This window comes from Macaca thibetana, chromosome 16 (genome assembly GCF_024542745.1).
Source record: "Macaca thibetana thibetana isolate TM-01 chromosome 16, ASM2454274v1, whole genome shotgun sequence".
Lineage (NCBI taxonomy): Eukaryota > Metazoa > Chordata > Mammalia > Primates > Cercopithecidae > Macaca > Macaca thibetana.
This window is the reverse complement of record NC_065593.1, coordinates 32,283,045-32,307,742: the sequence shown is the minus strand read 5'-3', so window position 1 is coordinate 32,307,742 and position 24,698 is coordinate 32,283,045. Positions and strand designations below refer to the sequence as shown.

At 41.9% G+C, this 24,698-nt stretch overlaps 2 protein-coding genes and 1 long non-coding RNA gene across 14 annotated transcripts in view; 2 read left to right on the top strand and 1 right to left on the bottom strand.

Moving 5' to 3' along the window:
* The window catches only part of LOC126939357 (uncharacterized), a 54,717-nt gene extending 32,448 nt beyond the window's left edge, over window positions 1-22,269 (top strand). Inside the window, exons 3-4 of one of the 3 annotated variants that reach the window (XR_007720359.1) lie at window positions 19,131-19,303; window positions 22,190-22,269. This is a non-coding gene — a long non-coding RNA (uncharacterized LOC126939357). Of the gene's footprint in view, window positions 1-1,739; window positions 4,230-19,130; window positions 20,687-22,189 lie in introns of those variants that run through there. The other 2 variants (XR_007720357.1, XR_007720358.1) reach the window with 2 other exon arrangements.
* TADA2A (transcriptional adaptor 2A) overlaps window positions 1-24,698 on the top strand; it is a 556,520-nt gene that overhangs the window by 167,731 nt on the left and 364,091 nt on the right. The gene's annotated exons all lie outside the window — the stretch shown is intronic.
* ACACA (acetyl-CoA carboxylase alpha) overlaps window positions 1-24,698 on the bottom strand; it is a 329,721-nt gene that overhangs the window by 14,762 nt on the left and 290,261 nt on the right. For all 10 annotated transcript variants that reach the window (XM_050764555.1, XM_050764552.1, XM_050764562.1 and 7 more), the window contains 4 exons: window positions 22,248-22,344; window positions 21,050-21,185; window positions 13,328-13,505; window positions 11,784-11,896 (listed from right to left, as the gene is read on the bottom strand). In XM_050764555.1, coding sequence (XP_050620512.1) covers window positions 11,784-11,896; window positions 13,328-13,505; window positions 21,050-21,185; window positions 22,248-22,344 — 524 coding nt within the window. The remainder of the gene's footprint in view (window positions 1-11,783; window positions 11,897-13,327; window positions 13,506-21,049; window positions 21,186-22,247; window positions 22,345-24,698) is intronic.

The window sequence follows — 24,698 nt, the reverse complement described above, 5'->3', positions numbered from 1 at the left end:
TGTCTTTGGAGATGAGACATTCTCAGAACACCCTTGGCAGGGAAGCAAATGTTTTCCCTTCTCCCTAGAAAGAAACCAAGATCCCCTGGAGAAATAGCTGATTCTAGGGTTGAGGCAGGGAAAACATCAGATGAACCTGAGGTGGAAGCCCTCAAAAAATGATTGAGACATGTTAGAACAATGCAGGAGCCAGTTTTGAATGTGTTCCCACTGGCCAGATCTGGGACAATGAGCACTAAAATAAATAATGATATTTATCACCAGACAGGGTATTTGTGGAATGAAACTAGAATCTACCAGTTCACCCTCATATAAGTAATTAAATGAGGGAGAAGGGAAAGGGAACACTGTCTCTTCCAGCAGAAGAACAGTAAGTGTAGAGGAAATGATGGAATTAGAAAAATCACCGTTTTACAAGCATCACAGTAAATTACTCTGCCAAGAATCATCAATGGATGTCAAAGCCAGTGGGTGAAAGTTTGATAAGAAACAGAATGTTCACAAAGTCTTAAAATATTCCTTACAAATCACTTATTAATTACAAAGGGGAAAATGGTAACTTTATAGTGGATTAACCTAGTGAACAACACCTCAAACAAGTAATTAAATTACCATCAATAGGACAGACTGATACTGTGACTCCTGATGACATCCTGAGAAGGACAGAACGTGACTTCCGCAACAGTCCTGCCCAAAAAGCAGAATCGGAATCTAACCACAAACCCAAACTGAGGAAACATGCTACAAAAAAGTGGCTCACTCTTCAAAAATGTGAAAAACAAAGAAAGGTCGAAGAATCAGTTCAGATTAAAGGAGATTAAAAATACTTGACAATGAATTTCAATGTGTGCTCATTAGATCAGATATCAGACCGCCCCCTCAAAAAAAAAAAAGCTAAAAAGGACATTGAGATAATTGGTAAAATTTTATTTAATATGAATCATGAATTAGTAGTATCAATGTTTACGGTTCTTGATTTTGATAATTGTGGTTATGTAGGAGAAAGTCTGTGTTCTTAGAAATACACACTAATATTTATGAATAAAGAAGCATGAGGGCTGGGTGCGGTGGCTCACACCTATAATCCCAGCACATTGGGAGGCTGAGGTAGGTGGGTTACTTGAGGCCAGGAGTTTGAGACCAGCCTGGCCAACATGACAAGACCTTGTCTCTACTAAAAATACAAAAATTAGCAGGGCATGGTGGCACATGCCTGCAGTCTCAGCTACTCAGGAGGCTGAGGCATGAGAATTGCTTGAACCTGGGAAGAGGAGTTTGCAGTGAGTCAAGATTGCGCCACTGCACTCCAGCCTGGGCAATGGAGTGAGACTCTGTCTCAACAAAATAAATATTAAATAAATAAAATAAAAATACAGACAAGAGGTCCACAGATTACTTCTCAAACGGCTCAAAGAAAATGCATGTGTGTGTGGAGCAAGAGACAATAAATACATGTACACATGTGAATATGCAGAAATAATAAAGCAATGGGATATTAACAATAGGTGAATTTGAGGAAAAAAGCATTGAATTATTCTTGTAACTTTTTTTGTGAAATTCTTATCAAATGAAAAGTTTTAAAAATGAGGCAAGCTGGAAAAGAAAACTTATTCCTGGCTATCCAATGCATGTAATCAATAATCAAAGGTACTGGGCACCATTCTAAGTGCTTTATATTTGTTAATTTATTATCACAATAACCTTAGGAGACTGGTATTCTTATTATTCCCATTTTACAGGTGAGGAGACTGAGGCACTGAGAATTTACGCGACTTACCAAGGTCACAAAGCTAGCAAGTGACACAGCCAAGGCTCAAATGCAGCAGTCTGGGTCCCAAAGCTTTTGAAGACTGTTAGCTGTCCTTTCTTGCTTACTTGGGCAGAAGACAAGTGCTTCAGTAGTAGTGTCCCTTTAATTTCTGAAAGGCTAAGTGATGATGGTGGGCTCCTGGCTGATAAAGTAACATTAAATACTTCAATGTTACTGAGTGCTTTCCCAGTTGCTTCAGGTATGTGATCTCTAATCCTTATGACTACTCAACTTTATGCCAGGGTATCTATTTTACAGGTAAGAAAACCACAGCTCTGAAATGTAAAGGGACTTCCCCAATGGCATCCAGCTCTTTTTTTTTTTTTTTTTTTTTTTTGAGATGGAGTCTTGCTCTGTCGCTCAGGTTAGAGTGCAGTGGCGTGATCTCGGCTCACTACAACCTCTGCCCCCTGAGTTCCAGTGATTCTTCGGCCTCAGCTTCCCAAGTAGCTGGGATTACAAGTGCCCATCACCACGCCCGGCTAATTTTTGTATTGTTAGTAGAGATGTGGTTTCACCATGTTGGCCAGACTGGTCTCAAACTGACCTCAGGTGATCTGCCTGCCTTGGCCTCCAAAAGTGCTAGGATTATAGGCGTGAGCCACCGCACCTGGCTGCATCCAGCTCTTAAGTGGGCAAGTCAGGATTTACACTTGGGTCTGGCTCTCTCCAAAGCCTGTGTTCTTCCACGTTAAATGGTACTGAAGGCTGGCACGTAGATATCCTGCAGCGGCCACTATAGGGAAACCAGCTGGAGAGTTGGTTTGCTGTTCGCAAGGAGTTAAGAACTGGCTGCAGAAGAGGGAGCAGCTATGGGCTGAGGACCGTGTTTCAGAAACCAGGCTTTGGCTTCGCCAAGTTGGAAGGACGGAGGATGCTGGCTTCTGGGTCTTACCCTCTCAATCAAGCTATTCTAGAGCTTTGAAAGAATAACAAAATAAACGCCTGTAATGCTCTGGCCCTACTGAGACTAGGAAGATCACAGGGCATTCCTCCAAAGCCTGCCTTGTTTGATTCCTTCAGTAATGCCTCTGATTATGGTTCAAGACCCACCTCAAAAAAGCATCAAAGCAAGGAAAAGACTGAAGTGGAGAATATATGTGTTTTTAAATGCTCATGTGAAGGTCAAGGATTTGTGTGCTTTGTTTTAGGGGGAAATATATTTTTTAAATTTTATTTTCTAAAAATAAAAGGCTGTTGTTAAGCCAGTTATATCCATGTGTTGCACACCGAGGGCCCCTCTCCTCTTGTACAGCAAAGCAGCCAGCCCCGGTAATGATTTAGAGGAGATTAACAAATATGTCAATGTCTATTTTCTGCTTAATTTAAAAGCGGCGTCTATAAAGATTTTTGACTTCTGAACCCTGTTCTCCTGAAAGAAGGTAAGAATGAGGAGGGGGATAAAGAGTGATTATCCTATCATTGATCGTTTGTCAGGAGCATTTCTTATTCACTGGACTATTGTAAAAAGCTAAGCTCTCGATCAATCCTGTAAGCTCCCTGTACAATTAAATATCTTGAAATGGTTTTCTTTCTTTTCTAGCCAGATTGCAGGGCCTCGGGGTTTTTAGGAAAGCAAGTTGGTGTGTACACGTGTGTGAGTGTGTTTAAGAATATGCTACAGAGAGAAAAGTCATTCTTTTCTAGAATTCTACATTAGGAAATGGCTGGGCGGGAGTAAAAAGGTAGGTGCTCCCATCCTTTCCTACCCAAAATAAAAAGTCCCTATGCAAGTTGGGAGCACTGCCTGAAGCCAGGAGTTCAAGATCAGCCTGGACAACAAAGCAAGACCCTGTCTCTACAAACACACACACACACACACACACACACACACACACACACGCCAAGTGTGGTAGCTCACACCTGTAATACCAGAACTTTGGGAGGCCAAGGTGGGAGGATGGCTTGAGCCCAGGGTGCCAGCCTGGGCAACAAAGCGAGACCCTGTCTTTCCTCCCCCATGCCCCCAGAATTAGCCAGGCATGGTGAAGCGTGCCTGTAGTCCCAGAGATGCCCTGGCCGCTGAGGGAGGAGGATCGCTGGAGCCTGGGAGTTCAAGGCTGTGGTGAACCATGATTGTGCTGCTGCGCTCCAGCCTAGGTCAGGAGTGTCCAACCTTTCGGCTTCCTTGGGCCACATTGGAAGAAGAATTATTATCCTGGGTCACACATAAAATACACTAACACTAATGATAGCCAATGAGCTAGGGAAAAAAATTGTAAAAAAAATCTCATAATGTTTTAAGAAAGCTTACAAATTTGTGTTGGGCCACACGTGGCCTACAGGCCACAGGCTGGACAAGTTTGGCTTAGGTGAAAGAGGGTGACCTTGTCTCTTAAAAAATAAGTCCCCATGAAATCCTAAAAATGCACACTTCTAATTAAAAATTTTAAAGAGTTAAACAGAGATGAAATATCACTGATCAGGCCGGGCGCGGTGGCTCAAGCCTGTAATCCCAGCACTTTGGGAGGCCGAGACGGGCGGATCACGAGGTCAGGAGATCGAAACCATCCTGGCTAACACGGTGAAACCCCGTCTCTATTAAGAAATACAAAAAACTAGCCGGGCGAGGTGGCGGGCGCCTGTAGTCCCAGCTACTCGGGAGGCTGAGGCCGGAGAATGGCGTGAACCCGGGAGGCGGAGCTTGCAGTGAGCTGAGATCCGGCCACTGCACTCCAGCCTGGGCGACAGAGCGAGACTCCGTCTCAAAAAAAAAAAAAAAAAAAAAAAAAAAAATATCACTGATCAAATAAGAAGGGCTAACAGTATTGAGATGTTACTGTGTGCTGGTACTGTTAAAGTACTTTTCATCTCATTTAATCCTTACAACAATCCTAAAAGACAAGATGAGGAAACTGAGGCACAAAAAAGTAACTCACCCAAGACCACAAAATTAGGAAATAGTGGAGTTGTGATTTTGTACTAGGTAATCTGGTTTAAGGGCCCATGCTCCTTAAACAAAGCAGTTCAAATTGACTTGAAAGTATCCACAACACAGTGGCCTATCAGGTGTTCCCTGGAGCCAGGATACAATGAAAAGCCACATTTCTCCTCCATGGTATCAAAGGTGAAGAGAGGCTGGACACGGTGGGTCATGCCTGTAATGTCAGTACTTTGAGAGGCCAAGGTGGGAAGGATTGCTTGAGGCCAGGAGTTTGAGACCAGCCCTGGCAACACAGGGAAATTCTATCTCTATAAATATTTAAAAATTAGCTGAATGTGGTGGTGCATGCCTGTAGTCCTAGCTACTTGGGAGGCTGCGGTAGGAGAATTGCTTGAGCCTGGCAGGTCGAGGTGTCATGAGCTATGATCATGACACTGAACTCCAGGCTGGCGGACAGAGTGAGAATCTGTCTCTGACCGAAAAAAGACAAAAAGGGAAACTCCCAGAGGAAAGAGCTGATTTCTGCAGCAGGAGGTATTTTTCTGCCCAGCCATACCACTTAAATAGGCCAGGAGAAGGCCAGCCCTAGTCTGTGTATGAACAAACTACATCATAAAAGCAGGATTTGGGGGAGGTGACATCTTCAAAGCTTGCAATAAAAATCAGACTCGTAGACTAAAAATTCTCTGCCCAGCCAAAGGCTCTAGGTGGCCTTGCAGAAATCTTTTTCCTTTTCTGAGTTGCGTTCCTCATTTATGTAACAACAATCCCAGTCTGGCAAACAGGGAAAATGTTTTATGAAAGAATGTGATATTAAAGGGTTTTAAAAAACATTCTCAACTTTCAAAAAAGTTATACTTGGTGGCAGGTGCCTGTAATCTCAGCTACTTGGGAGGCTGAGGCAGGAGAATCGCTTGAACCTGGGAGGCAGAGGTTGCAGTGAGCCAAGATCGCACCACGACACTCCAGCCTAGGCGACAGTGCGAGGCTCCATCTCAAAAACAAAACAAAAACAAAAACAAACAGTTATACTAAGAAGCCTATGTAAATTTAAATCCAGTTTTAACGTTGATGGGCCCTTCTTCCTTAAGAAAGCAATTTGCGCTGGGTATGGTGGCTCAGGCCTGTAATCCCAACACTTCAGGAGGCCAGGCAGGCAGATCACCTGAAGTCAGGACTTCAAGACCAGCATGACCAACATGAAGGAACCACGTCTCTGCTAAAAATACAAAATTAGCCGGGCGTGGTGGTGCATGCCTGTAATCCCAGCTCCTCAGGAGGCTGAGGCAGGAGAACCGCTTGAACCCGGGAGGCAGAGGTTGCAGTGAGCCGTGATTGTGCCGCTGCACTCCAGCCTGGGCAACAAGAGCAAAACTCTGGAAAAAAAAAGAAAGAAAGAAAGAAAGAAACGAAAGAAAGAAAGGAATGAAAGAAAAGAAAAGAAGAGGAAAGAAACTTGCTTTGATTGGTTCAATACTTCCGATGCTAGAGATAAGAACCAGACCACGCTCCCCAGAGAGCTCCTGAATATCTCAGATATTAAAACACACTCCCATCCCTCAACCTTGAGACTGAAAAATCAGCATTAAAAAGACTGGAATCTTATTAAGATTCAGAAGTACAAACACAAGTAGTTGTTTAAAAGATCTATGTAATCACATTTTCTATGTTGAAAGAAATTTTTCTATAAAGATACTAAGATAGCGTAAAAAAAAAAATCCTGCAAAACTATTTCTATATCCATAACAGGTGTGCCTTTCTTTACACAAAAGCATTCTTGAAAAACTGCGTAAATCAGATCCTGTTTTAAATGCCTTAAGGGAGCTATTTTATGAGGAACCCTGCAGTGAATCCTTTGGTAAGGCAAATAATCCTTTTGTAATGGGAATAATTTCTCCCAATGTATCTAGCTTTTTTTAAAATCCCATTTTCATATATCTGCTTTTCTTCAAAGGGGGCCATACCTATCTAAATACACCCACATTTGCATATTGATTTTAACAGCAATCCTCTCAGGGATGTTTAACCCTAAAGTTCCTTGCCACAGTGTTAGTGCTCTACTGTTCATATTTTTAAAAATCATTATATTAATAGAAAACCCAGAGATTTCCAAACAGGAATTAAAAAAAAAAAAAAAACTGCTCCCCGATCAGCCCTGTCCCTGTGTTTCCAGGCAGACATATCCATATAAAAAAGGTCAGGAAACAGCATATAATTCTCTGAATTCTTCTGGTAGAAATATGCCTCTGCAGTCTTCATTATTTTCCTTCCCCAATTTGCTCTCCCTATGTCTGGCAGGTCAGGATACAGGGATCTGGTCATTTGGGACCAAGATACATTCTGATGACAGCTTTCTCTTGGGGAATCCCTTTAACTAAATGCCTGCCAGGTCCCTCTGGCCAAACAGAATTGTGAATCACTGCTTTCTTAGGGGAAGCAAGCCCAGGTGCTTTTATAAATACAATCAGGTTAAAGGATCAAACTAAAATGACCCCTTTCTCTTCTCAGAAAATGTTGTCACTATTGCACTAAACTTCACCAAGTCAAATAGCTTCTGAATCAGTGTGAGGGGTAGGTTTTCAGCTACTGCTAACAGGAGAGGAGGCAAGATCCCACATCTACCTTCGTGATAGAAAGCCTCGTGTTATTTCTCATCAGCCTCCTTACTGCAGAGGACACAGTGGCCGTAGTGTCAGCGAGGACACTCCAAGTTCAACAGGTGAGAGGTGAAAGGCCACTCACTAAGGCATGCGTATCAGAACTTCTTTCTTTCCTAGTCTTAACTTTCCAGGCAACGACATACTTTCTGCCTCAAACAAGCAACTCTGTCTCTTTTCAGCTTTCAGCCTCCTGAAGATAGACACAAGAGTTGGAAAAACACAACTCAGATACTGTGATCACCTCTGCCAGAAAAGCAGCTTAACCCTTAAGTCCCCTTAGCCCAGGGAACAGTCTTTTTCCTGTCATTCTGGCTGCTAAAGAGAAGGCTTGGGAGGAAGGCATTCCTGAAGATTTTTACAGACGGGAGTTTATCCTCACCTGCCACCACAATGCTCCATATCTGCACTTGGGGCAACCTTGACCCTGAAGACATGGTGGGTGTGGGCAGGCCTAGAAGGACTAGGCGAGGGCCAGCAGCAGTGCTCAGTCCATGCTGCTGCTCACTGTGGCAGGCAGGCAGGGCAAGTTCTATGTGGGTGGCGGTGCTGTGTGGCAGGCTGCCAGCTGCCTGGGAATAGGGCCACGACCAAGAACAAGTTCCCCTAAGTGGCACCTTTGCCCAGGTGCTCTTCGTATTGAGAGAGAGGGACAGTGGGGAACTTACAGTTGCTTCACACTTGGGCTGGACAGTTCTCTCTCCATCTAAATTGATTTCTCTCTGAACACAAAAGGAGGGGAAGGATCCAGGAGAGGACCTCAGGTCACAGCACTCAAGAGGCCAGGCTAGCAAGGCCATCCCGCTCCACAGCCACTCTGCCTGCTCCTGGCCTTGTGAGGCAGTAGAAGGATATCAGAGAGAGACAAAAAGGCCCGGGAGGGCTGCGGCTCCATTTCCAGAGAAGAAATTTAATTTCCTTAAGGCAACCAAATGGTAGGAAGTAATTCTTGAAATGACTCTACCAAGCCCTGGTTCTGTGAATCAGGGTCAGAACAGATTCAGCAATGCAAGACTCTGGGGCGTGGGCTTTGTTCACTTTTCTTTCTGAGGTAATTCTTCCCTTTACTTCTATTAGGAATCAGTGTAGGTACTATTTACATATTTTGTTATAATCACAGACCTGCAAACTAGTAATTCACCATCTTTCCACCCAAACTAACCATGTAAGATGAGAAAAGGCCATTAAAAAAAATGAAAGTTCTAGAAGAGATGAAGTTAGCTGCTCGAAGTTAAATATTACTCATTCTTAGAAAATAAATAGTAATTATGATTTTTTTTTTTTGACAGGGTTTTGCTCTTCTTGCCCAGGCTGGAGTGCAATGGTGCGATCTTGGCTCACTGCAACCTCCACCTCCCGGGTTCAAGCAATTCTCCTGCCTCAGCCTCCTGAGTAGCTGGGACTACAGACATGCACCACCATGCCTGGCTAATTTTGTATTTTTAGTAGAGACGGGGTTTCTCCATGTTGGTCAGGCTGGTCTAGAACTCCCAACCTCAGGTGATCTGCCCGCCTTGTCCTCCCAAAGTGCTGGGATTACAGGTGTGTGCCACCGCGCCTGGAATAATTATGTTTTTGAACACAGTCAATCAGTTGTGCGCTGCTTTGTCTGAGTGATCTGTGAGTGAGCTCCCCAGTAAAGAGGCAGATTTGGGGAGAGAACGGGAACACAAGATAACATCCACTCCTACAGGCTTTCTCCTAAATCAGATTTTCTCTGTGGAATTGGCTTTAGATTACAACGGGAAAGAATCCTTGTTTAATTTATTTTAGGCTCAGTATTCAGCTGAGGAAAAATCTGAAGAAATCCTGAGAAATGGAGAACACAGGGAATGAGAATTCCATTCTGGGCTCTGGTGTAGTTTTATTTATTTTGTATCTTAGATTATTCACTTTTTTGGCCTCAATTTCCCAATCTGAAAAATGAGACAATTTTCACCCACTTTGTGAAAAAGAATTTCGGTAGTTTGGTTCTAGGCATTGCTAAAAGAGCTGGAATCATTGTGAACCCCAAAGGAACCGGGTTCGTAGTATGTCCCATTATATCCAGGCTGACCTGTTTTGTCGCAGAGACAGCTGCCCGTGTCGGATATCCCTGAGAGACAGGACTATACTTCTGTTTCTTTCCTATTTCCACATGTGGGACGGAGCCACAGAGAATGCTGGATACCAAACATGGCCATCTGCTTTTTCTAATGACTAAGACGGAAAGATAATGATGCAACGAAGTAAATGCGTACTCATCTGCTCCTCATATTAGCTAGGCAGAGGTGTGATCTCCACTTTATGGTTGGAAAAAACTGATGTTCGGAGAAGTTAAATAATTTACAAGACTCGCAGTTAGTTATTCTTCTTCCAAGTCCACTGCTCATGTCCCCAAGCTGCCCTAGGCCAGAGCCTGCTTCACATTTAGCAGACTAAGGGTCCTTCTTCAAGTGCCATCTTGGTCAAGGTCAAATAAATATGGTTTTCTCCAATGCGGATAGGAAATTGATAATGAGATGATTTGTAACAAATGATTAAACGGCTATCACTTGGGAGTCTCCTCCCTCTCCCCTTCACGTGCTTCAAAAGTTAAAAGGTGCTGGTTGAAGGTGGGAGCGACATCACTTTCCCTGAAGAGAAAGAAGCTTCATCCCCACACCCCTAACCATCCAGTCCTTCTGCAAATGGAGAGAGGATCCCTCTCCCTACCACCCAGTTACTCTGAAGGGATAACAGCCATTGGGGGGTTAAAAAGAGGCAGTGAACCCCTAGTTAATGAGTAGGAATTCAGCAGGCAGTGTAAGATAAATGGAGCTCTCTCTGCTTCTGCTAGAGTCAGCATGAACTGCGGCCCTGCGGCTTGTTTGTGGCAAATGGAGTGCGCGAAATATCAAAGGGCAGTGATCCAGAAGAAGACCGACTTTGACAAATTTTAAATTGGCCAGAAAGAAAACCAGCAAAAAGAAAAAAAAAAAAAGAAAGAAAAGAAAAAAAAAAAAAGGAAAAGAAAAAGGAAGAAAAAAAAGGAAAAAGAGAAAAAGGAAAATGATGCAATTTGCTGTACCCTGCAATTGCGGCATTGCTGCCTTTGTATGGAATTAGTGGTAAACACAATTGAGGGATGCTGGCAGCAATTATGAGCCATCTAAGTGAGATGCTTATCAGTGGCTGAAGCTTTTAGAGCTCTTTCTATGTACAGTTGTAAGTAACTTGCTGTTGAGCTGCAGTTACTTTAATTAAAGTGTATGGGGTTGGTCAGAAGTAATTATCCTGTTTGGAAAAGAAAGAAAAAAACCACCTCAACAATTCTGGGTGGCAATAGATTTTAGAAACAACTCTCATTTCTTGTATGTGTGCATTCCCCATAAAAGGATCAGACTGTGGTGAGTTAGACTTATTGGTGGCTGTTACCCAGTGGCAAACAATGGGACACAAACAGGGTTTATTGTAACCCAAGTCACCGTGTTTGGCAGGCAACCTGGCTCAGTGCTCTAAATACCTGGATGTACAGTCTCCACAGTGTAGGCAAACGGGATTTTTCTGTCTCTGGATGGTGGGGATATACAGTCCACAAATGGTACTTTATTAATTAAATTATCATTTGGAATATAAATGAGCTAGCATTTCTTCCCCATTCACTGAGTTTCACTACGTTTTAAAGGCAATCTCTGTTCCTTTAGAAAAAAAACAAAAACAAGACAAACCAACCGACAAAAGAACCTCGAGCAATTATCTTTACTAACATAGCAAGCAGCTCAATGGGAGACCTGGGCAGAAAATCAGTGTTTTAAAAGAATCTGAAACTCATTTAGACTCTGGACTCAACACAAGACTCCCATGGTTTAGTCCTATGTTCAAATCACAAGTGGCTTCCAAAAGCTCTGAAAACAAATGAGCAAGAGAGTAATGGCTGGAAGCATTAAGCACGCCTGCTCTCAGGGCTATTCTGGCTGCAGTTACTGTTTGGAAGCACACAGTGCGCAATCTTTACTTCTATTTCTCTAGCTCAGGATGACCCCTGGACACCGCCTGGGTAAAGACTCCTGCTTTTCTATCCCATCTCTCAGAAATGAAGTGAGCTGTCCAAAGAAACAAGTAGAAACAGGACATATTTAGATCTAGCATATTCTCTGTCTGGTGAGGCCTGCCCCCAGAAGCAACTCTAGCTACTCATTCTCTACAAGGACATCTTAGAAAGACGGGCTTTTTGCACTCTAAGGAAATATCAGGAAAAAAAATCAGGTGACTTTTGCTTTTTTAGGGCTCACTTTCCCTATTATACACACTATTTCATTCTACCAGGGTTTTTACCATATAGAGGACAGTAAATAAAGATTATCATGAATTTGATCAAATGCTTCAGTGCCTCCTCCCCTGGCCTATGAATGCACTCATTACAAATCAGCTGAATGGCTCATTGATTTGCCAGGAGGACAAGCAGACATACCCAATCGCTCAGCCAAGTGGATGTAGACTGGGTCCACCCGACGCATGGTTTTCACCAGATCCTTTCTGCGGAATTTGATTTCTACTGTCCCTTCTGGCTCCAGAACAGATCCCCTGGATCAGAAAGAAAGAAAACAAAACAGAAATAGAGGTACTTTAAAGGAAGGAGACAACAAAATGAGGCCAGTTACAATTTGTGGACCAAGAAATAGCTTCATTATGGTTTTGCCCACCTATGGTTAACAGACATCTCCCCAGGGAGAATAGTAGGCGCCAGAGAAGTGTCTAAGTGAGGTATGAGAAAGGCCTGGCAAAAAGTATTTAAAGTAATTCTCATTACCACACTAGTCAACTTCCATTTCAAAGGGAGAAGAATACAGATTCCACCACCTACAGCTGGTAAGAGTAACAGGAATCACATTATTTTCCATGGGAAAAAAAAATGCTGTAGGCACAGTGACAGGGGAATCACCTCCATCACGTAGGATGTACAGTGATGAAGGGCAATGCTTCATCAATACTATCTATCTATCTATCTATCTCACCAATACCACAGCTGTCAGTCTGCTTGTAGGACACTGATCAGACACACTAAGCCAGGCCAAGTAGGAAGTAAAACATTCTGCCCAGTGATATGGAAATGAGCAGAGTCAAAGGTCTCAGGGTTACTTTTAGTGCATACTAATGATGTTCAATCCCCAGAAACTTTGCCCTAAACATCTTTAAAAAAAAAAAAACCCCACAGCTTTCTAGTTTAAAAAAATATAGCTAATGTTTACTATGTACATGGCACTGTTCTAATCACTTACATGTAAATCCTTACAACAATCCTATGCCCAGTCTCCATCTACTATGTAGTAAGGTTCTGTGATTATTCCCGTTTTACAGATGAGAAAACTACGGTTTAGGAAGTTATGAGACTCGTCCAAATATAACAAGAGGCAGAACTGGATTTGAAACCAGACAGTCTGATTCCAAAGTCTGTAGAGGAATTGTCTCTGATCTGGTATCAGATGAGTTTAGGACTTAAAAAATAATAAACCCCTAAGTACAGAATGTAAATAATAAGCCTCTTAGCCTAGAGGTTTCACAGTGAAACTACTGGACTCTCCTAAGCAGCCTTTGACAAAGAAGGCTGAATTTGGGGAGACAAGAGAGAAGTGGGCGGTCCACTAAAACGACTGGAGGTAGGAGTTTGCTAGGAAAATGTCAAAGAAATATGTTTTGAAGTTTACTTAGGAAAGCTGAGAACAGACTGTGAAAGGATGCCAGATTAGATCTGTTTTATTTAAGCAGTTTCAGGTACTGCCTCCCAACAAGCCTGAGGTTCTCCCTTGCAGTTTTTTTGGGTGCTACAAACACCATGGTCTTCAGCTTCCTAAAATGCTAGAGTGAGGACCTGGACTCTAATGGAAGGAAAAAGCTTTGGTTTGGAATCACAGGATGTGGTGCTGTAGTGCCATGGCTACACCATTCTCCAGGAGGAAACCAACAGCTACAGTGTCCCTAAAGCTACAGTGAATGGAAATACGGAAGGCACGCTACCTGCTTTCTCGGTCAGCATACATCTCCATGTGCCGGGGATTGATGGAGGAGTCAATCACTACCCAGGAGCCGCCCCGCAGCTCAGCCTGGGGAGGAATGTAAACCAGCACAGGCTGGGAGCACTCCCTCAAGCCGTCCACAATGTAAGCACCAAACTTCAGCACTTGGTCGTACATATCTACGGAGAATGAGACAAATTAGAAATCATGAAATTTCTCTTCCTCAAAGCAGTACTTTTAAACACTGTTCAGGACCTCTGGCCACGAATAGCCTCCTCATACTATGCCTCCTGTTTGGTCACCCTAAAGACTGAAGGGAGTATCGACCTGTATCCCATTCAAGACTCCAGAGGATCTTCAAAATCTCAAGACAGCAACAGAGAGATGCACTGTCTTTCACAAGATACAGTGTGTACATCTTCCAGATTGCCTTTCCATTTCATATCCTGTCTGAATTTCTGTACTCAGGTTTCACCACATTAATTCACATTTGCTCTACAAATGTTGAGTATTTTTCATGTCAATATGTGCTCTCCCACTACATTAAGTTTTTTAAAGGAAGGAACTATTCTACCTCTTTTCAGTTCTTCTCATGAGGCTTAACATAGGATGAGCTCTTCAAATGTGCAGCTAATGGAAATTGATCCTTTAAAAATTTTATCTTCAAAAACTATTTTTCATCTTGGTATCCCAATAGCCCTGCCCAGTGCCTGAACATAGTTAGTGCTCAACAAATATCTGCTGAATGAATTAATGCTGAATGAATTAATTATATACTCTGGAAATAATATAATGAGAAAGAAAAACAAATTCTTTAACAGTTGCATTTTTATACGGTATCAGTGACAGAAAATTTTAAAAAATATTTAGGAAATGCTACACAGCCACATGAGAAGAAGAGACCCAACCAGGGCAACATAGTGAGAACCCGTCTCTACAAATAATAAAAAATTAGCTGGGCATGATGGTACATGCCTGCAGTCCCAGTTACTTGGCTGAGGTGGGAGGATCACTTGAGCCCAAGAGGTCGAGGCTACAGGGAGCCATGATCTTGCCACTGCACTTTAGCATAGGTGACAGAACAAGACTCTGTCTCAAAAACAACATAAAACAAAATAAACAAAAAACAAGAGAAGAGCCACCTCTTCATTCTGCTAAAGAGTATGTTTTGTAGACTGGGCATGGTAGCTCACACCTATAATCACAGCTCTTTGGGAGACTGAGGTGGGAGGACCGCTTGAGCCCAGGAGTTCAAGACCAATAGAGAGAGACCCTATCTCTACAAAAAATAAAAAAAATTAGCAAAACATGGTGGCACATTCCCATAGTCCCAGCAGCAACCCCAGAGGGTGAGGTGGCAGGATCACTTGAGCCTAGGAGGCTGAGACCTGCAGTGAGCTGTGATCATGCTGCTGTACTCCAGTGTGGGTAACAGAGCGAGACCCTGCCTTTAAAAAAAAAAAAAAAAAAAAAAAAGAGTACATTTTGTAATTCCTCCAAAGCCAGGAGCAGCCTGAAGAAAAGGACCCATGAAGTATACATAAAGTGAGTCCCTGGAAAACTGGATCAGTTATTTATTTCCCAACTTTTTACGGACTTCCCATTTCCCAGCTCACTGAAGTCCATTGCTAAAGTTTTAGGTTTATGAGTCCAGATGTTTAATGAGTTCTTCAGTGGAGCCACAATGGATCCTTTCTAAATACCAAATAACAGGTTCAACTGAGTTCAAACTTTCTTATCAAGGAGAGGATCTCAATTTGGAATAAATCAATTCTGGGAATCCAAGGCAAAGAAGCATTTTTCAGGAAGTTAAGAGCAAACCAAATAGAAATTGCTTTCATTGTAGTTACTGGTAAATTAAACTGCCACCTTCTCCAAAGTAAAAATGGCTTAATATACAAACCATCAGTGAGCATAGTTCACTGCAAGGCATATGCTCCACTGCCCCAACCTGGTGTGTCTGTGAATACTTCAGAAATTCCAAGTTGCCCCAGAAAACACTCCCTATTCTATGTGGAATGTGTATGATTATATACTGCATGTATATGATCAGAGTGAAGACATTTATTCCTTTGGGAGAAAAGCTAAGACCAAAAAAATTTACTGCTAATTACACAACTGCTGTATGAAGAGCAAGGAATAAAGGACTTTAAGCGCTTTACGCTAATTCTGTGGTTATGAAAATAATTGCTCAGTTCAAATTATTTTAACTAAATTAATTCTTTAGTGGATATTTCAACCAGTGCTACATAATAAAATAATTGTGTAATTAGCAGTACATTTTTCAGTGCTGCCAAGAGTACAGTCTCAGAACAAGTAACAGAAAAGAGTGTCCCTCAACGATATCATGCAAAGAGAGGAAATGGAAGGTATAGATAAAAGGAGAAAATAAAGCAATAAAAGACAGCACAACAAGTCATTCTACCTGAAAAAGAAAAAAAAGTTAGAGGTAAGTGAAGACAAAGTTTCCAGCTCTTTTACTCACTTCTTCTTGTTAAAGACTTAGCAATAACAAAATCTATCTCTGTATTATAATTAACAGATTGACATCCCAAAAAGGGGGAGACTTTATTTAAAATGTATTTTCATTCATCTGTTTTAAAAAATATTAGATTTTTGGTATATGCAAACAGTTTCGAATGAAGATGAGTGTGTGTGTGCGATTTTTACTTTTATGAAATGGACGTGGGCTGCTTTTTGTCATCATCATGGCTAGCTTACTGCGTACCAGGGAACATGATTATATATACACACATATAAATCATTTAATCATCAGAACATCATCTTATTTATATATCCAAGTTGCAGGTGAGTAAACTGAGGCTTAGTTAAATAAGAGTGAGTGGTGGAGATAAGACTCAAATCTAGATCTTGTTGGCCCTAATGTGCACATTCTACTACTTCATTCTTTTTTTTTTTTTTTTTTTTTTTTTTTTTTAGGTGGGGAGCAGGGTGCCAGGGTCTCGCTGTGTCACCCAGGCTGGAGTGCAGTGGCACAACCTCAGCTCACTGCAACCTCTGCCTCCTGGGTTCAGGCGACCCTCCTCCATCAGCACCCCAAGTAGCTGAGACTACATGTGTGTGCCACCATGCGCATCTACTTTTTGTATTTTTTGTAGAGACGGGGTTTCACCATGTTGCCCAGATTGGTCTCACTGAGCTCAAGCCATCCACCCACCTCGGCCTTCCAAAGTGTTGGGATTACAGGTGTGAGCCACTGTGCCCGGCCTCTACTACTTCATTCTTACTGCTAGGAGAGACAGCATGAGACTGTTGGAAAGTACTCTGCTTTCCAACATCTAATATGATGAGTAAAATAAAACCAGAAAAAGAGACTTGAATACATGATTGAATATTCCCAACGGTTGCTGGATTTCCTGTGTTCAGAAACGTTCAAAACTATACTGATAACACTACCAGCCTGTGTGAGGCTTGGATCTGACTGCCAAACAAATATTTTTCAGCCCCAAGACTGTGGGTAGGAAAGGAGCATCAGGGTTTGTTAAAGCTCACATGTTTGGGACTAATATATTGCCTCCATCTAACTTGGAACACCTACAGACCCACAGCCCAAACATCAAAACACCCAAAAAGCAGGCTATTAAAATATCAACAAACACACAAATAAACTCTGTAATCAACATGCTCAGACTAACTGCAGCTGCCCCAAACCACATATTTTGAAAGGCAGGTTGAAACACTTGGCAACAATCTGACACACAATTGTCTGAAATCCCTTCATATTTAAGAGACAGAGCAAAAGCACAGCCAAGAGCAGCAGGGGAGGGGTGATCCCCCAAGGGTTTAGGTTAGAAATCAGTCTACAGAATTTTAAAGCTATGCATATGCTGTCAATTCTCAGGCCCTGAGAAACGCAACTGGGAATGGAAAATACTGATAGGTTCTTCACTGGAGAGGCGGGAGCTTGGAGTTTTCTAGCATGCTGGGCCAAGCACATCTGCATGAATGGTGATCACACACAACCTTTGCAGTGTGCTCTCAGCACCTAGGCACCAACCCTGCCTAGGGCTTTTATTGTTATAAACATGGATAAACTGTGGCAACCATGTGTATCAAACAAGGGAATAGGGTGGCAGAGTGTTTCCACAGTGTCACACACTCTTGAAAACGAAACAGATCTTATTGGCTTGGGCAAGATTATCTGTTAGAAACTGAAGGTAAACATTAGCCATACACAAGCTACATATACATAATGTCTCTCCTTAGTTCATTATGATCGGCTGACACTGTATTTCAACATCCAAGTAATCAGAGACTTTAAAATAGACTTTCATTCCGGTTAAAGTTTTCAATAAATGTTTTTTTTATTGTTATTTATAACCTGTCCCAGGAAAAAATAATAAGTATAACATGAAAAGCCAACTGAGAGTGACCCTGTAGCACCAGCAGTGAGGCAGCTTAATATCACTGGGATTTGCATCCTATCAAGCTATTCATGCTGAGGCTGGGACCCTGGTGCTAATTTCTAGTAAATTTCACGCTTGATGTCTCCCTGTTGTGGGTCATTGCCGGTTCGTCTAAATAAACTGCTTCCAAATGGCTCTTCCATCTAAATATTCAGCCAGTTTTTATAATTTAATTTTGCATTATGCTGAATAGCCTTCCGGCCAGATAGAGCTCATTGGAAAAAAAGCACCAATACCATCTTGACATGCTTTTATTTATTTATTTATATTTTTACTGCTCGAATTAGACCTCCTAGGCCGACTAGTAAAGAGTTTTTTTTTCCCCCTCCACTAATGTCAATTTTCAGCATAGCAAGAGCTGTCTCTAATCTTTTCCTACTCATTACACACAATTTTGGAGTCATTTTACCCACAGTGCAGTCGGCTCCTGGCTGTGTGTTTGTGTGCACTGAGGGATGGCATAATTGTTTATTTTCCCTCCCTGCATAATCCCCAGTCAGTATTGAAACCAAAACTGCAAACATCTCCCCAAGGGATGTGAAGAATGACAAGAGGCCCTCAGTTTAGGTCCCTTTACATGAGATAATACGTAGACAACACCCTGACCTGTATGTAAATATGAAAGGCACTGTTCCTCCCCCTCCTACCTTCACAGGGATCTCTATCTTCCCTAAATCTTATTTGTCTTATGCGAGGTGTAAAAGGATGCATCAGCACCAAAATTAAGAAGACAGAACTTGCCCTGGTCTATATATCAGGCCAAAAACTCATTTCAGACCAAGGGCAGCGGGGAGAAAGGAATGGGTACTTATTGTGTAAGGGGTATAGAGTTTATGTTGAGGATGATGAAAAGTTTGATAGTTACACAACACTGTGAATGTATTTAATGCAACTGAATTGTACACTTACAAATAATTAAAATGATAAATATTATGTATATTTTACCACAATAAAAAATGAACTCATTTCTGAGCTCTTGAAATTTCTTTTCACAATAACCAAGGACACCCACAAAGTAGAGGGGAAGTAGGTGGGATAATAACTTTTTCAGGAACCTTGACATTCTGTTATAGGGATATTCTAGTAGATCTAGTTCTGGTCTTAGGCTCTAAATCAGCCAACTGTGTTACAGGGAGTCAGACAGATCCACCTTCCTTTCCCAACTCTGCCATTTTTTAGCTGAATGAGCTTGGGAAATTTACTTAACCTAATTTACATAAATCTTAATTTATGTAAAATGTGGATAACAATATAACCTACCCCTTAGAGGAGCTTGTTGTGATGATTATGTAAGATAATACATGTAAAATTGTTAGCACAAGTTTCTGGTGAAAAGAGCTCAATGAACCTTAATTGTTGTTGTTCTTATTGTTACAGCGTGGCAGCCAATCTGGGCCTGAGCCAAAATATGTAGCAGAATTGAAGCTTTTCCTAGAATTGCTACATTGGAAACTTTTGAACTCTGAACTTCAGTTAGGATAAAATATCCAGGGTGACACTCCAAAGTAATGTCAGAAAGAGTACATTCTCAATGGGCCCCCCACAAAGAGGTAAGTAAGGAGTAATAGCATAGCATTCTCTCCCAGGTCTCAACAAAAATACTAGAGCCAAGGAATGTGGGATCAAGTGAAATCTAATGCTGAATGAACCTCATATATATGAATGAGGGGGTTTCAGGTCCCTCTACCCTTTGTTATACAACTACCATCTTCTTTTGAACATCCTGGTATTTTGTTTATACACTATGGCTTTATCATTTTGCTCAAGACATTTCTCTTGTCTCTGTGAGGCAATGTCTGTTTCTGACTTATTTTGACTTATTTTTGTTCTCTGAAGTGGCTAGCATCGTTCCTAACACACAGAACTCAATAAAAATGTGTAGGATTGACTTAACCGTATACTCTCAATTTCTCATGGTATTTCTGCTAATTTATTATCTTGGTCAAAAAATAATTCACCGTGATAATCTAAAAAATATATACAATCATTAATTTGGATGTATAGTCCAAGACTCCCCCAAGAAAAGTATAAAATATGGTAGTTCTCCAGCAAATATAGGCAAAGGTAAACTTTTCAACCAAAAAAAAAAAAACCAAACACACACAAACACACACACACAAACACACACACACACACACACACACACACACAAAATCAACCTAGTCTACATTTTGCCAACGAGGCCTGGCCATACAGGGCTCTTCCTAGACAAGTAAGGAAACATTGTCGGCAAAAATTTCAAATCCCTCTTGCCACAAAACTGACCATCTGGTAGTTTCCCCAGGCTTTTCCTCCCTCACAGGCTGGGGGTGCTTCCACCCTAAGCTATTTTTAAGTGCCCTATTGAGAGTTCCTTGTTTCACATTTTGTATGTCCCTAAGCATTTTCTTTTCTTTTCTTTGAGATGGAGTCTTCCTCTGCTGCCTAGGCTGCAGCGCAGTGGTGCAATCTCGGCTCACTGCAACCTCCACCTCCCGGGTTCAAGTGATTCTCCTGCCTCAGCCTCCCAAGTAGCTGGGATTATAGGCATGCACCACCACAACTGGCTAATTTTGTATTTTTAGTAGAGACAAGGTTTCACTATGTTGGACAGGCTGGTCTCGAACTCCTGACCTCAGGTGATCCACCATGCCTGGCCCTATCCTATTGCTTTAGAACCCCAAATTCTCCCCAAGACAGATGGAATTTATACTTAGCATACTCTCATGCCCTCCAGGTATGTAGTCTCTGGCTTAGCATGGCCATGAATTCTCTGGCCACGAGAGAGAGAGCTTCACTACTATAAGAGGTGGTGTTTCCTTGGGCTCTCCCTGTAGTGTCCACAGTTGCTCTACACATTAAGGATTCTCCGTAAATGGTGATACTGGCTGCCTAATTACTTAGCAATTCCCATAGCATGGAGTAGAGCCTTTATAATAATGGTCTAATATGCTGGAGCCACAGGCTCAGGGCTGTTGTTATATAATAATACAACAGCACAAATTGCCACAAAGAACAGCCTCCGGTACTGAATTTGTTCATTTTCAAATTCAGTACCGGAGCTAAATCCACAACAGTAGGTCACCTCAATAACACTAGTAGTAGATTATTCTGAAATTGTGTATGGAATTATAAACTATAAAGTGTACTTTTTTCCATTCAAGTTGCAACTCAAAAGATGTCTCAGAGAGGGCAGAATCCCCAAAAAGCCTAGGCTATTAGGACACCCACAGATTCCGCTGAACCTACACACTCCCTCTGCTGCAGAGTGCCCAGTAATCAGTGATGCCCCTCCAGCCCACAGGCAGGCCAGTCACCTTTCATTCCACCAGAGAAGCCTCTCCAGTTGGCAAAGACCATCAGAGGCAGCCCTTCCCGGTTGAAGTCCTTGATGGCCTGATACGTCTTAAACGCAGAATCTGGGAACCAAACCTGGCCAGCCTGCTGGATTATCTATTGGGAAAAGTCAAAGAAGACACAATTAACAACACAGCTCCAGGGGGAAATCTCTCCAAGGTGAACAAGATTTTACTTATTTAAAACTGAAAACTAAAAATCAGACCAACAAAAACTACTGTTCATCAGATCATCATGTTTGGAGTAAAAAAGAAGAAAGGATCCTGGATCTTTGACCTTGTTAAATACTATTCTTTTTAAGTCCTGATTATAACAACTCTGTAGTCAAAAGGGAAGAATGCAGTCCTAAGGACCCTTGTTCTAGGTTTCTCAAAAGCTACTTAAAATGGCCCCATTGTGCTACTCGTTAAAGCAAGTCAATTGTACATAGTCTCCCAGTCCTTTCGCCTTTGTGCTTAGTATAGCATTTTCCTGTACTGTAGCTAATCAATAGATACTTGATGTCACACTGCTGAATAGCCTCCTCCCTGGCCTCCCTGACCCCTCACTTTCTGAATGGTGTCAGGATGTGAAAATGTAATCCATCCTTTAAAAAAAAAATGGGACCAGGCACAGTGGCTCATCCCAACACTTTGGAAGGCCAAGGTGGGAGGATCCCTTGAGCACAGGAGGTCGAGGCTGCAGTGAGTCAAAATTACACCACTGCACTCCAGCCTGGGCCACGAACCATGTCTCAAAAAAAAAAAAAAAAAAAAAAAAAAAAAAGGCTGTGGTGTTCGCGCTTTGCATTAGGGCAAGACTTCACCATTAACTCTAGTTGTAGCTCTTCCATGTGTATACTCAAAGAATCGGGGACCAAAGAGCCTTCAGTATTATCTCAGCTGCCTTTCTGGAAGACCATCTCCCCAACAAAAGTATACTGTTTTCTAGCATCAAGAAGACTACTGTAAAGACTTATTTAATTTTTGAGGCAGAATTTAGCTTCTAGTCCATCTAGACTTATCTTAAAAGTGAGCACATGATGTTCTAAAATCATTCAAGGCTGCGGATGCCCTTCCCTCTAAAACTGATGGTTTGCAATGCTCCTGATGTATCCACAGGCACTGCAAAGAGAAAAACCCTCCAAGCACAGGCTCACAGTGTACTTAAGTAGCCTACCTTGGCTTCAGAATCCAAGTTTGCTGGATCAGCTGGGATACTTAGCTCTACTGTTCGGGTTTCTACAGCAACAACTCCCACAGGTATTCCTCCTAGCCTGATAAAAAATGAGCCACATAAGAACCCAATGTATGTCACCATTATAGCTAGCCATTTGTTTTCCAATTCCACATCAAGACATTGGGGAAAAAACTAGAAACAAACACAGAGAGCAGGGGGAATCTGATTCTTCTACGAGTTAAATGTGAGACGCTATGGATTTGATATTTACTCTCTAAATATGGTGGGAAACCACCCTCAGAATCACTTCTATTCGGAAATGTCCCAACACAAGATCGATTCAAACCAAGGGCTATTCTAGGGGAACCTCTGCATTTAGACTCAACAGCCTAGCACATATACACATCCCTACCTCTGTAGCTGCCAAATGAAACTTCTCAGTTCACTCTAGAGCATCTCCTTGGTGAAGATGGTAGGAAATGGTCTGAAAGGCAGTAGGAATCTGAGACTTTCAGTAACTTTTAATGAGGGCTGACCTTGCTGAAATGGAGTTGTAATTTTCTATGGAATATTAATAATGTGGTTCCAGATAAGATTTGAGGGTACAATAGGTCTTACTATTGGGTGTGTGGATAGGGATATGTAGGCATGTTATGAGAATGATGAAAAATACACGCCAAGAGTAGAGAAGTGGATCAACAAGCCCTTAACTTTCTCCTTTCTTGGAAAAGACCAATGGGACGAGGATAATTTTTAGTAGTAATCCTCGTGAAATCTATATTAGAAGTATACATTTAATCTCAAAGCTATGTTAATTTAAAAAACTGTTTAGGAGCTCAAAGCCTCTGCACCTTATACTCCACTATGACCTCCCAATTTGGTCCTCATAAAGATTTTTTAGGAAAAATCAGAGAGCAAAACAAAGTATAGGGTGAGTCTTTACTCTGGAAAATGTGATTCAGTCTTCATTCTCACTGTTGCATTCCTTGGGGTTGGGGCTGGGATGGGTTATAGTCTCTCATTCCCCACAGCATCTCCATAACAAACTTTTCCATGACGGATGGCCTTTGGTTGTTAAATTGGCTACTGAAAATGGATTCCTGTCATCACAAGAGGCCTGACAAGGGCCTGAGTGGAGACCACCCACCCCCTTGTCACTTGCCTGCACTGAATCAGAATCAAAAGCCCTCTAGACAACCAGACAACGAGCAGGAGGTACACAGGAGGGTTTAGAAATATTTCTGTTCACAATGATTAATAATCCGACTGGAAACTTGTAATTGCAAAAGCCACCCTAAATCGGTAACTTATAACTTATATATTAGGGCCCATGTGACCTAATAAAGAACATCTTTATCCGAGTATTACAGTTATTTATTGAACTTGAAAACAGCTCAGAACAACTTCTGTTTTCTATTATACTTCATATAAATTTTATCAGGCTAGCACATGAAGATGCTACATCTTGTTTTATAGTGTGTCCCTGGACAAGGTGCCATGGAATAATAAAAGACAATTTACAGCCAATAGCACACATATTCCAAACATACATACCAAAGATGAGTTTTGGCAGCACTTACAGTAACAATCCCAGAAGAATACATTTATATTTATTTCTTGAAATGCCATTGCTTTTGAAAGAAGCTAGAGCTCCATTTGTGTTTTATATACTTGTGAGCATGTGTATGTGTTTGGAGTAAGAAGCTCAGAACTCGTCAGATGGAAAGAAAGGAGAAAGTCAGAGTGAGTGCTGCAATAAACAATGGCAGAGCTAACCAAAGCCAAGCTTGACTGATCTTGGTCGCAAAGCAGTCCCTATTCTTCTAATCATAAGTGTAAAGTATTATTCTCTTATTTCCCATGGGAGTATCTTAAAGAACTTAACAAAGGTTTGGCTTTCTGAGACTTAAAATCTGTCATGTTTTTTTCACAGACAGGAAAATTGAAGCAGAATAGATGAGACAAATCTCAAAAAAGTTGGTCTTAGTGTGCCAGGAGGAATCTAACAAGCTGATACAGAAGCTGAGTATCAGGGTTCTCGCTCCAGTGCATCTCCTACTTTCAGCTCCCCAGTGGGAATTTTACCAGGCACAGAGAATACTTCTCACTGGGACTGAGAAGCCTGGGGTGAGATAAAAGACCTGAGACTTTAAAGAAAACAGACAGGTAGGCTCTGGGACATTCAGTCTGAGCTGACTCCAGGCCAGAATCCTATTGAGAGTCACAGAGGAAGACCCTGTCTGTGGGATTTGCCCTCTGATGGATTCTTGTCACAGGCAGCATGGAGGCGTGCTGACCTGCTGTACTGAGAGAACCACAGAGCCTAGAATTATTTTCAAGGCTAGAATCTAAATCTCAACCCAATGTGGCATGTTTGAGAATCTTGAGCAGGTGCCACTTTTCACCAAGATAAGAAAAACGGATTGCCCCCAGAGGAAGGTGAGCTCCAGA